We start from the raw sequence: 12,470 nt of genomic DNA, 5'->3' as shown, positions 1-12,470 counted from the left end.
GGGGAAGTGCTCAGGTACGGGGAGGGGAGCTGAAAAGTGTGGGCTGAGGTGCGATGCGATGCGATGAGATGGCCACCACCCACCACCACCGCCGTATAGTAACTTGCATGTATGTGCGTAGCGCTGTATCGTACTGTACCCTGCACCGGTTTTAGGGCGGATACACAGGGCAAAGCTACTAAACTACGCCGCTGGTGTGTCTGTGTGTGTGTGTGCACGCACCCTCCTTTTTTTAGGCTGGTGTGGTGTGGCGTGGTGTTCACTCCGTACGTGTGTGGCTGCCCGTCCGCCGCCGACACACCTGCCAGGGCTGCTGTCGTGCCCTCCCTTCGCGAAGCAAGGTGCCTGCCTACCTGCAACCGCTTAAATTTACCTAATTCTACTCCCCTTCTCCATCCCAACAATCCCCCCCCCGAACCTAGAAAGACAAAAACTTCGGACGCCCCGGGACTGGGACTGGGACTGGGACTGGGGAAAAAAAGGGTCCGTGTGAGGGGGAGTTTTTCGGCTTCAAAGACAGCTCTCTCCGCTGCCGGCCTCTCCACCGGGTGGCGGGGCGGGGCGGGGGGTCGTGTACCGTGGTTTAGGGCCTGGAGAGAGGAGAGAGAGGTGGATGAGAGGTGGATGAGAGATAAGCTCGCTCGCCGACGCCGCGGGCGCTTGTGGTGGGTGGGCGGGGAGGGAGACAAAGGGAACGGCAGTTTTTGCTGGGTTATCTTCGGCTTGATAATCATAATGATGCCCCGGATATAGCGCCATGAACCGATTGTGTGGGACGGGAGTGGTGATGTGATGTACCGTACCGTGGTCGTGTTTGGTGGTGGGTGAGGATGCCCAGCGTATCGCCACGTGAATGGCGTATGATTTTCGTGATGTTTGGTTGGTTGTATTCGCTGGGCTAGGGGGGGATGGATGTCGCCGTTGGCGTTGGATAGGTGGTATCGCGGGGATATTGGGATGGGATATGATATGATATCGTCCTAGAGGCTAGAGGGGGAAGATTACGAAATTCCGGCGGCTAGGTTAATCAGTCTCACCTTTCCCGGCGCGAAAGTGATATATAGCCCAGCCCGAGTTTGTCACTTCCATGATCCTATTGCTGGAGCACTCTGGCTGCTGTTGGAACACTCTGGTTACTGTTGGGTGCACTCTGGAAGATATCTCACAACCCCCCAAACCTTTCAAATAGCGGCCCTACCTCACCGCCGCGATACGAACCACATATTGAACCACATATTACATCGCAGGGCCCATCGATCTGGATAAACGCAGATCATTGCCCCCCTTAAATGCGCCTCCCTCCCGATGCGCATAATCTATATTTGACTTCCCTATATCAAAACCGTATTATTACACTTTCTTCCCTCCCTCCCCCTTCTCCTCAGCCAAAATAGAAACCCCCCCGACTCCCAGCAGTACATTCGGAGCCCATCACATGGATGGGCGCAAGCCGCATGTTGTCTGCAATTGGAGGACACTAGATCATGCACAAGCCTTGCATACATAAACCCACAGGCACACCCCATTTGGGAAATCGCACATACAGTATTAGGAAATGGGCTGGCTTGCTGCAAGTCGTAAGTGCACTTGTATGGATAAGTTTGTGGTGGTTGTGTGCCTAAAGCTGGACTAGAGGAATTCCGTTGTGCCTAGGCGCGACTGCGAATGTTCTGGCAACTGCATCTGGTCACTGCAGAATGCAGAATGCAGTGCCCGCGCGCGATGCATGCATGGAGAGAGTCGACGCCGGCATGGCCGTGGGACTAGGCTGCTGTAGACCACCACCGACCACTACCCCCTTCATACACCCAGCGAGCGAACCGACTACGTGGTGCATGCTAGAAATCTCGACCGGTCGTGGGCCCTCCTAGCCGCAGCAGTCGACCGTCAGCAATTCTTGTCAGTTATCGGGGATTAACTCCATTATCGCCGCCGGCCTGCTGTTTGTCAGATCGTAGACATGCACGTACACACACACGAGTCCCCACACACAAAAGCCAAGCCAAGCAAAACCTCGTGGCAGAACGGGCGCCGGTGGCAAAGTGTCTGTGCTTGCTGCTGCTGGGCTGTGTGTGTGTGGTGGCAGCTCAGCTTCTTCGGCTTTTTCACCAATTAACCGCCGTTGAGATTACTTTTACAGTATTGTTAAGCGATATCTAGCTGGGATTTGTCAAGGCTAGACTCGGCTGTTTTGCGGGTCGCTGGGGGACGAGAAATGTGAAAGGTATGGAGCCAGTTACCAGTCGTGGACCACCGCCGTTGTTTTCTTGTGTCGAGCGAACGGCCCCTGTCCTGTCCTGCACAGCACCGGTCGTCGCCCCCATCAGCCCATGAGGGTTTTGCTGGGAGGGTGGGTGGCGGTTAGGAACAAGTGCTATGGTCCCCCCGGCCAGTAAGAGGGATTCATATACGGAGCGCGAAGAAAAAAAGTTCGCTCCTCGGGTTTTACGGTACGGTACTAGGGCGTAGGGTAAGCATGTATGACACTATCTGTCTAAAATAACGGACGACGCACGCAGAAGAACACGCGCGATGCCTGTCAAGAGACGCAGGTGACAGGTCATATCCAGGGTTCGAGTTCAGGTTCGGGGTCCTTGGGGAGGAGCGGAGCGTGTGTGCGCCGTACCGTACTGCACTGTACAGGATCCCTTGGCTTGTTTGGCCTCCTGCTTGCTACTGCTGGTGGTGCTGGTGCTGCGGCGACAGACGGGGAAGGATCGGGGACGCCTGGACTCCTGCGCTCCGGCGGTCGCGCGGCGGTCTTGGACGTCCCACTACTACTACTCCTCTCCCCGGTGATCAAACAGCTCGATCCTTGGTTCCCGAACTTCGAGATCAGCAATCTATATGGGCCATCCCCTCTCGGGCCCAAGCGCTGGTGCATGCATGCATGTGTGTGTGTGTATGATGGGTTTTCGCGTCTGGCCACTCAGTTAGCCAAGCTAAGAAAGGGAGGCGAATGGAGGAGAGAGTGACGAATGGAGGCGAGAGTGACGAATGGAGGAGGGGTTACAGTATGCGGTATGGATGGGGATGGATGGCTGGAGGCGGTATTACTGGAATTGTAACGGGATGGGCGGGATGGAGGCGCCTGGAGGTCGGGGAGGACGAAAGAGGAAAGAAAGAGGGCTGAGACACTTACCAGAAGGAGGTGTGAGGTGAGGTGAGGGGAGAGGGGGAGGACCAGGCAGAGACACGGGGGGCGGGGCGGGGCGGAGAAAGTGAGCGGGTGGTGGTACGATTGGTGGTGCTGCGAACTACTGTGAGTGTCTGCAAGTAACTCGAGTAAGGGAGTGGGAGGAGTACGAAGTGCAGTTTGTGGGTGCGGGTACGAGTGGTGTACCGTACAAGTTAGTTCCTCCTCCATACACACACCACACAGTGAGAGCATGTGTCTAGTCGCAACGCCCCGACCAATCCCGTCGTCCCAATTCACGACAGGTCTTGACAGGAGTCGAACGCGGGCTATGGGCGGTCCAGACCGACGACACGAACGGGTAACGAGGACGAGACGGCGAGGTGTGAGTGGTCGGATTATAAGCTGGAGATAAACATGGTGTTGTTTGGATGAGATGGGCGGCACTTTAATGTTTGTTGGCTGGAGAGAGGAGTTTATAGTAGGGTAGAGTGGCGTAGAGTGCTTTGATTGGGGGCTGTGAGAGTCTGGCGCGTTCTGGAGGCGTGGAAGTGTTGTTATGCGGAGTATACGGTTGTTTTGGAGTGTGTACTCCGTACTGTGAGTTACATACATCCTCCCCCTAGAGTACTTGTAGCTTCCACTCATACCACACCCATCTATTTACTCGTCGTACCTTACTCACAGTACTCTTACTCTATTACACGTTGCGTTTACTACTGGTACGACTACTACTCGTACGACTACGACTTTCATAAGGGAAAGGGTAAAGCGAAACCACACCGTGGGGATTAACGCCTCCAGATGCAGCCAATCCTTGCTAAGTAAGGAAGGAAGTTAGGGGAGTGGTGGGTGGTTTGTACCTTTGCAGCCAATTCAAAAGAAAGTCAAGTCACAGACAGTTGCATACAAAAGCAATCCAAGCAAATCCAAGCAAATCCCAGTTGCAATTCCAGTTGATCCTAGCTGATTTCAAGCAAATCCCAGTGCACTCCTAGTGATCCTAGCTGATTTCAAGCAAATCCCAGTTGCACTCCTAGTGATCCTAGCTGATTTCTATTCTAGCAACACCCTAGTAATTCCAGTAAATGCTAGTAATTCGAGTCAATCCTAGCATATTCCAGTAAGTCCTAGCACATCCTAACAGGCTATCCTAGCATATTTCTAGCGAGTGATCCAAGCAACCCTAGCAATTCTAGCAGTCGAATCCAAGCAATCCTAGTAATCCTAGCAGTTGAATCTCCCCCTCCCCTCCCCGGTCTCCGCCCATCCCATCTAAACCCATCTCCCATCTCCGGCCGGCGCCCCTTCCCACCCATCCATCCATCCCACCCACCCACAAATTCCACAATTCCCTTCTCTTTCTCTCGCTCTTCCACACACCTTCCGCCGCCCACCCACTGGCACCCACTGATACATCCTAAAACCCACCACTCGCATCCACTCACAACCAACTCCCTACACTCTCCTAAACCACACCCACATGTCACTTTTGTCGCGTCTAACCCCCTTACCACATGTAGTACCTTAAACTCTGTACCTTTACTTACTTGCAGCCATACACCACACCCACCCACCGGCTGAAAATCATTCCTATTTACGAACCAAATATCACTTTCTCCTCCACACTTTCCCTTCTGATCTCAGCCTCCCAGAAGATCGACACGGAAAACCGATCCCAACCTGTGCACTGTTGCTTATCTTCATTCAAATCCCACCCATCGATCCTTCTCTCCTCTTCTTCTTCACGTCGTCGCCCTCGCCCTCGCCCGTCGCAATCCGCCTCAAGATCGTTGCCGTCGTTCCCCCCGACGAGGCAGCTAATCTCGCCGATTGAAGAACCGCTTACCTGCAGACAGGAACGACTCGGCTGCCCCAAATCCCAGCGCGCGAAAACCGATCATCCCTTTCCCCTTCTGCCCGCCAAATCCTCATCGACCTCCTTCTCTTCGTCGACTGAGCTCACATTCGCTTTCGTGTTCCCGTTCCCCAGATCCGACGCGACAAATATTTCATATCTCTCCTCATCCTTCGCTCGGGATGCGCAATTAGACACGAAGAACGTGAATTGACGCTTGCTCTACTTCATACACCCTCAACCGGTCACATATCCACGACCGAGGCCGATCCTTCCCGCGGAGAAACGACCGCGCCTTGAGCAATTGGGCTTTCGGATCTCGATATTTCGCGAAGGGGTTTACAATTGACGCATTTCCGATCCTTCAATTCTGCTCCTGTCGCTCTTTTAGCCGACAAAAACACTCGCTGAGCCCCGTTCCATCCGATTTCAAGGATACCGGCCCCCCGCCGATCACTCCTTAACGCCCAATAGCGCCCTAAAATATTTATCCACCGTCTATTGACACTATATCGCTTCCTCGACACTCGCTCTCTCGCTATTAGCTCCATATTGTGTTTACAACTCACCACAGTCACTCGTTTTCGGTTCCCAGCTGCTCGGCATTGTTGGCCCGCTTCCCTACCTGCGCTTGTTCAGGGCACCTTGCAACTCTGCACTTGCGCCCCCCGCATCTGCGCTTCTGCTCTGATCTTCGGTCTGGGAATATTGTCTGAGTCGAACGTTACTCGGTAACACGATCAGACAACCTTCAATCGCCACGAGAACGAGACCCAGTGACTCCCTGGCCCCGCGACCTCAAAAGTCGCAATGCAGCCCACCAATTATGGACAGCAATTCTACCAACCCGCGTATGGCCTTCCAATGTCTATGCCTCCAGCGTATCATGGCCTTCCCTACGACGATCAGCAGTTTTACCAGCAAGAGGTTTACTCGGATATGATGCAGCCGTCGCCAATGAACAACACTGCGATTCACAGTGAGGATTTCCCCGATCGCAATGATGCGAAACCGCGCCTTGCGAAGCAGGAGGTCGAGCTCTTAGAACGCCATTTCCAAGAAAACCACAAGCCGCCGAGTTCTTTGAAGCGCCAATTGGCAGAGAACATGGGTGTGCAGGTCTGCAGGATAAACGTAAGTTGAGGCGAGGTGCTTTTTGGAGTCTGTACTGACACTTTCCTAGAACTGGTTTCAAAACAGACGAGCGAAAGCCAAACATGAGGTTAAGCAAGCGGCGAGACTTCTCAAGACTGAGCGCGCCCAATCTGGTGAGCCAGAGACCGAGGAATACGATTTATCAAAGGAGTTCTCGGAAATGTTTGAAGAAGAGCAGGCTGCGTCGGAAGACGAACCAAAACGCCCTCGAAGTGGCAGCGCTCATAAGAAGGCTTCATACAATCAGAAGTACGAAGCTCCCGTAGTGGCAAGCTCCCAGTCTCTTGAACACGCAGAGCTTGATAACCAGGCCGCGTATCAGCGGAGAAACTATGGTTTCGAGTTTGATCACCAGGCCGATGGAGATCAATTCGGTGCAACCATTTACGAGAGTTTGGGAGAACTGGATCATACTCAATTTCAAAATACGGCCTCTTCCAACATTATTAAGTACGAAGACAACGGCTATACGACATCGCCAACAGCAATGGAGAACTTGGAACGCAAAGCGATGATGATGTCGATGCCAAACGCCCACAACTACTCTTATAAGATTCCAGCTCAAGGGAGCTCCAATCCTGCGCAAGCTACTTTCCCGTCACAGCTGCTCGTTGGCAAGCACAGCCAAAGCAGCCTACGTACCATTCCAGATGACAGGGGCGATAGCCGGAGGCCATCCGAGACCTCGCAAGAGGGCGCAACAATGAGATTCATGTCACCTCCCCCTTCAGCAGACATCGCATCGCGCCGCAGCAAGCGACGCCCAGCACCAATTGGAACAGAAGGGATTAGAGACCGCGCCTCCCCGAGTATGAAGACTCCTTTAACCGCCGCGCCGCAGCGACGCGCAACAAAGAGCCCTGGTATTGGGGTCCGTCGCGCGGCATCTATTGGTGCAGGTCTCAACGTACTGGGAAGCAGAGTTTCCAAATCTGTTGCGCCTCTTTCGCAGTCCCCTCTTCGTCCACACTTCCCCCACGAGCTTAAGAAGTTTGCCGGCATGGACAGCCAGGTCAATTTGATCCAAGCATCCAATGGCCTCGCCCCTCCAACCCCGAGGTCTCCAAATGAGATTGCCGGGGGCGCTCAATTCTACATGGATGAGGAGTCTAAACAGTACTCGCATATATCCGAACAAGAGTACGACGTACTGGGCGCCAACCAAGATCCTTCTAATGGATATTTCGCGCCGTATGATCTCGGGTTTTCACCTCCCGAGACCCCTGGCGGTGGATATCACTGGACAGGATATGACGTCGGAGACAACGCTCTTCATACTCCAGGTCTCAGTTCGTTTCCAAGCGACGAATTCGCCCTGCAGATGTCTCAGCCACTTCAAATCCCTCAATACGTGTCGGCACCAGCAGATACAGACTCTGGCACGTCTCATGGCCATGGGCCAGTGAGCGATCTTTACCATCCCCAGATGCCGATATCTCAGCAGTATTTATCTTCGCAAGGCTCTGAGCTCTCGGTCTCTCCTCAATCTAGCTGCAATAATATAGCATACGGCAACAACAATACCCAATTTGACGGCACTGGCGTAGAAGGCAAACTCCATGTCCAGTATCAATGGGACCAACAAGGATCGGACTACCTGGTTTCGCTATCAGAGCACTCATCGCCTGATCAGTCAAGAAATAACCAGGGCCTTGTTTTTCATAACGCCACGCCCAGGGATTTCGAGGGCAAGCCGTGTTCAGGAAGCCCCTGACTACAACCTAATAGCAACGACAGCACGGGAATCAACTTCCACTTTGCATCTATCTAAGGCGCCAACTATACGCATGTACCAACAGCAGCACTTTCTATTCTAGCGTTGATTCTCATTCGAGCTCGTCTTTCAACTGTACTAAAGCATCGAGCGACAGCATTATTTTTTCCTTTGTTCAACGATCTGATGGAGCGATTATACCAGGCACTCACAAAAAGGGCCATTCATGGATGGCGATTGGGAATAGGGTGCATATATACGACGGGCGGAACACTTATTAACTCGATACGAGTCAAGGGGGGGAAGGGCGGGAGGAGCATAATTAGGGTTACGGATTGGATTGCGATCACGATGACTCTTTCTACCATGTATGCCGACGGCAACAAACGATTTCATGATATCTAGGAGTTTGAGTTGACTTATTTTTGTTAATTGTCCATTTCGCTTGAAACCTCATAATATGCAAACATCTTAGATTAGGCGGATTGGGTATAAATAATAAGATCAACACTGACAATGCCTTTTTGATTCTCTTACAGTTTCTGTTCCTGGACTAAAGTGATAATGTGATGATTGCTTTTCTCCAATTATATATATATACACTCACGTAATAAAATCCATCACGTGAACTAGTGTGACGTAAGATGGATAGCTGTCCCCGCACCGCTATCTCCTCATTTGTTGATAGCGTCGCATTGGGGTTCAGAAGGGGCCGATGGAAGCCGCCCACCAGCCCTCCGGTGCGGAGACGAGGTGTCACTCACCCAAACTTTTATACCACAAGGTCGCTGGAGGACCTTCTTCTTAAGCCTCTTCATTCTCTTCTTTCAAGATCTTCTTCTGTTGAGGATCAAAAGCAACAATGGCTACCAGAACCATGCGCAGGATTCCTGCCCTCAGCAGCCGCGGCGCCCTGACCGCGAAGAGGAACGTCAGCCTTGCCTCGTTCAAGATCCCAAAGGTTACGAATGAACCTAACGTGAGTTCACCAACATGCTGACAGCAGCAACTCTTGCGATTGAAAACTAACGAGAAGGCAGCATCACTATGCCAAAGGCTCCGCGCAACGAGCTGGGCTCATGAGCGCTCTGAAGAAATTCCAGAGCTTGACGCCACTCGAAGTCCCGCTCTTCATCGGCGGTGAAGAGGTACGTTCACCACCCAACCAAGCTCCCAATCGAACTCAACAGCTAACTGACTCCCCTCCCAGGTCAAAACCTCCCATACCCTTTCCCAACACAACCCCTCCGACCACGCCTCCACCATCGCCACCTACTCCAAAGCCTCCGGCACCGACGTCACAAAGGCCATCAACTCGGCCCTCGGCGCCAAGCAAGCATGGGAATCAATGCCCTTCTCCGACCGCGCCGCCATCTTCCTCAAGGCCGCGGACCTGATTGCCGGGAAATACCGCTACCAGATGATGGCTGCCACGATGCTGGGGCAAGGCAAGAACGCATGGCAGGCCGAGATCGACGCTGCTGCGGAACTAGTGGATTTCCTAAGGTTTAATGTTCAGTATGCCGAGGAGTTGTATGCGCAGCAGCCTACTCTGCATTCGCCGGGCGTCTGGAATAGAGTCGAGTATAGGCCGCTGGAGGGATTTGTCTACGCCGTCTCGCCGTTCAATTTCACCGCCATTGCGGGCAACCTACCCTGCGCACCCGCACTGATGGGTAACGTCGTAGTCTGGAAGCCCTCTGACTCCGCCATCGCATCCAACTGGCTCCTCTACCAGATCCTCCTCAAAGCCGGACTCCCACCAAACGTCATCCAGTTCGTCCCTGGACCCCCAGCCGAAGTCACAAAGGTCGTGCTGGGACACAGGCAATTCGCCGCACTGCACTATACCGGGTCCACCGCCGTGTTCCGCAAGTTGTACGGCACGATTGGTGAGGGTGTTGCGAGTGGCAGGTATATTGGTTACCCACGCATCGTTGGCGAGACGGGAGGGAAGAACTTCCATCTCATCCACGCCAGCGCGGCCGTTGACAACGCAGCTCTCCAAACCGTGCGCGGTGCCTTCGAGTTCCAGGGCCAGAAATGCTCTGCGACTTCGCGCTGCTACGTCCCCTCCACCATCTGGCCAGAATTCAAAGAGCGTCTCGTCTCCGAGACCAAGGCTCTTAAGATCGGCCCGCCTACCGAGCCTGAGAACTTCGTCGGACCAGTCATTCATGCTGCGTCTTTTGATAAGCTCGCCGCCGTCATCGACGCAGCAGCCAAGGACGACTCCCTCGAGCTTCTCGTGGGAGGGACATACGATAACTCCAAGGGATACTACATCCACCCCACCATCTACGCGACCACGGACCCCAAACACCCCCTCCTCAGCACCGAGCTCTTCGGCCCCATCCTCGTGGTCCACGTCTACGCCGACAAAGAGTCTACGCGCTCTAACAACTTCAACAACGCTATCCAGGCCATCTCGAACGCCTCGGAGTACGCGCTTACGGGTAGCATCTTCGCGCAGGACCGCGCGGTGATTAGGTTCGCGGAGGAGAGGTTGAGGGATTGTGCGGGCAACTTTTATATTAATTGTAAGTCCACCGGGGCGGTGGTGGGGCAGCAGCCGTTTGGGGGGGCGAGGGCGAGTGGCACGAATGATAAGGCGGGGAGTGTGAATCTGCTCACGAGGTTTGTGAGTATGAGGAGTATTAAGGAGGAGTTTGTGGAGACTACTAAGGTGGAGTATCCTAGTAATGAGGTTTAAAAGGGGAGGTAATTTTGGGGAGTTGGATGCGGGTATATGGTTGGTTTGGAAGGTGGGAGTGGTGGGGCCGGGGGCGGGGAGTTTATGGGAAGGTTTTAGCTATAAGTATATATAAGCTATTGAAGTTTATTGAAATAGTCGTCTTGAGGCAGGAATGAATGATCGACTGCAGAAGGAAAGAAGGAAAGAACGACCGCATAAAAATGGAAGGAACAACCGACTCGAGAATGAAGGAACGCCATTTTTAACTGAGGAAGAAACAATTGACTTTCAGAGGGAAGGAACGGCCCAGTAACTAAGGAAGGAACGACCATGTAAAGGGGAAGGAACGACCGTCCGTCTACAGAAAGAAGGAACAGCCAACTCGAAGAGGAAGGAACGACTGCTTGAAAATGGAAAGAACGACCCCTTAACTGAGGAAGAAGCGACTCCCCATTCCCCATTCCCCATTCCGCATTCCCCATTCCCCATTCCCCATACCCTATATCTACTACTAACTCCCCCCCCTAATAAGACTACATCTCTAACAGCTCCGGCCGCAGCCCCGCCCTAAGCGGCAACACGCTCTTCTACGCCGTCAACAGCGTATGGGAGAACAATGGCGGACACGCTCTTAAGGGGACGGATAAGGGGAAAGGGTTGTTTGATGGATATGTCTTTAAGAGCATTCCCAATATTGCGGATGAAGGGTTTGCAGGGCAGCTTGTTAGCTCGAATGAGGCAGATGTAGGAGAGCGTAGTGGGAGTTTGGGGCGCGAGTGTCGGAGTAATGTGTATGTTGACTGGGGGGTCGTTTAATTATGGGCGGATGGGGTTTTTTGCTGATTTCGAGGCGTTGACTTTTGTTGGGGCGGATGAGCCAGCTAAGATTCAGGAGGTTGTGACTAAGAGTGTTGTGAATACTTTGTCTACTTAAACTATAGATGGCGTATATAGCTGGGTTGAGAGTGATAGTTGTATCAACGTTGGCGGGGACGAAAGTAAGCCCCTGAATAGGAGAGCTCGGAGCGCACAGCTGTGTATAACCAATGCCTGCTTAATATCATCTGTTAGAACGGCATTAACGTATCGGGTTATCTACTGCAAGACAAGGGCACATCTCATGAGTATGCAATGTTGTAGAGATATTACTTGTTACCAAGTTGGAGTGCACTGGAACTTGTCATGGGGAGAAATCGGTGATATACACAGCATGAAACTTTTATTATAAACTGTATATATCTATAACCCAAGAGATGTGCCGGTGCTGTTGCTATAGCCGGGTTCATCCCACGTGTTTTCCATCACAGGTGAAACAAGTGGAACGAAATTAGTCTATATCAACAAACCACGGCCCACAGCTCTTGGATCAGCTGGTACCCGGGCAGTAATAATTCGCAGACACGCAGCAGAACTACCAGTGCAGTGACTACAAATAGAAATTTGCGACCACTATACTGATGCTCGCTCGGTGCGTGAGCGTATTATTACTGCCCGCCTATCAGCAGACCAAAGAGCGTTGTAAATGGTATATTCAGAAGCAGACGCACCACTCGCTCTCTCATTTCCCCTCCCCCTCCATCATTCCACCAGCGTCATCTCATTCTGCTGATGCACTACTTCTGTTTGCCAAAACCTCCATCTTACAGCTCTTACTTCCATAGATACAGTTGCGTAATAAGACTTTCTCGACCATACATCCAAAGCAGTGCAGTGGACATTTGCCATCACCATACTGTTCCGGGGTTTGGTTGGAGATGATTACTCTTGTACTGCATCAATAAATCTGAGAGCTGCAGGACATTAGTTCATGGGAAACAAAAGTTAGGCGCTGGTAGAACGAGATAGCATCGTTCGAATGATGGGAGAAGAGGAGACCCACTGTTGCCAACGATACCTGCTGAGGCTGTGAACA

General features: G+C 52.6%; 2 protein-coding genes across 2 annotated transcripts; both read left to right on the top strand.

Moving 5' to 3' along the window:
* The first annotated feature begins 4,530 nt into the window (after positions 1–4,530).
* Positions 4,531–8,166, top strand: VE01_00228 (uncharacterized protein). Its single transcript, XM_018269760.2, has 2 exons — positions 4,531–6,128; positions 6,178–8,166. The coding sequence occupies exons 1-2, from the start codon at positions 5,805–5,807 to the stop codon at positions 7,861–7,863; spliced, it is 2,010 nt and encodes a 669-aa protein (XP_018135402.1). The 5' UTR covers positions 4,531–5,804; the 3' UTR covers positions 7,864–8,166.
* A 429-nt stretch (positions 8,167–8,595) lies between these two features.
* On the top strand, positions 8,596–10,635 carry PUT2 (1-pyrroline-5-carboxylate dehydrogenase). Its single transcript, XM_018269759.2, has 3 exons — positions 8,596–8,842; positions 8,904–9,011; positions 9,074–10,635. The coding sequence occupies exons 1-3, from the start codon at positions 8,726–8,728 to the stop codon at positions 10,574–10,576; spliced, it is 1,728 nt and encodes a 575-aa protein (XP_018135405.2). The 5' UTR covers positions 8,596–8,725; the 3' UTR covers positions 10,577–10,635.
* Positions 10,636–12,470: the final 1,835 nt, after the last annotated feature.

This window comes from Pseudogymnoascus verrucosus (genome assembly GCF_001662655.1).
Source record: "Pseudogymnoascus verrucosus strain UAMH 10579 unplaced genomic scaffold scaffold_1, whole genome shotgun sequence".
NCBI classification, from domain to species: Eukaryota; Fungi; Ascomycota; class Leotiomycetes; order Thelebolales; family Thelebolaceae; genus Pseudogymnoascus; species Pseudogymnoascus verrucosus.
This window is presented reverse-complemented; position numbering and strand designations above follow the sequence as displayed.

Excerpts from the sequence above, each read along its gene's own strand:
- PUT2 (XM_018269759.2), top strand. The coding sequence starts at position 8,726 with ATGGCTACCAGAACCATGCGCAGGATTCCTGCCCTCAGCAGCCGCGGC. Across the intron at positions 8,843-8,903 it reads AGGTTACGAATGAACCTAAC|CATCACTATGCCAAAGGCTC; the intron begins GTGAGTTCACCA and ends ACGAGAAGGCAG. Across the intron at positions 9,012-9,073 it reads TCTTCATCGGCGGTGAAGAG|GTCAAAACCTCCCATACCCT; the intron begins GTACGTTCACCA and ends CTCCCCTCCCAG.
- VE01_00228 (XM_018269760.2), top strand. The coding sequence starts at position 5,805 with ATGCAGCCCACCAATTATGGACAGCAATTCTACCAACCCGCGTATGGC. Across the intron at positions 6,129-6,177 it reads TGCAGGTCTGCAGGATAAAC|AACTGGTTTCAAAACAGACG; the intron begins GTAAGTTGAGGC and ends ACACTTTCCTAG.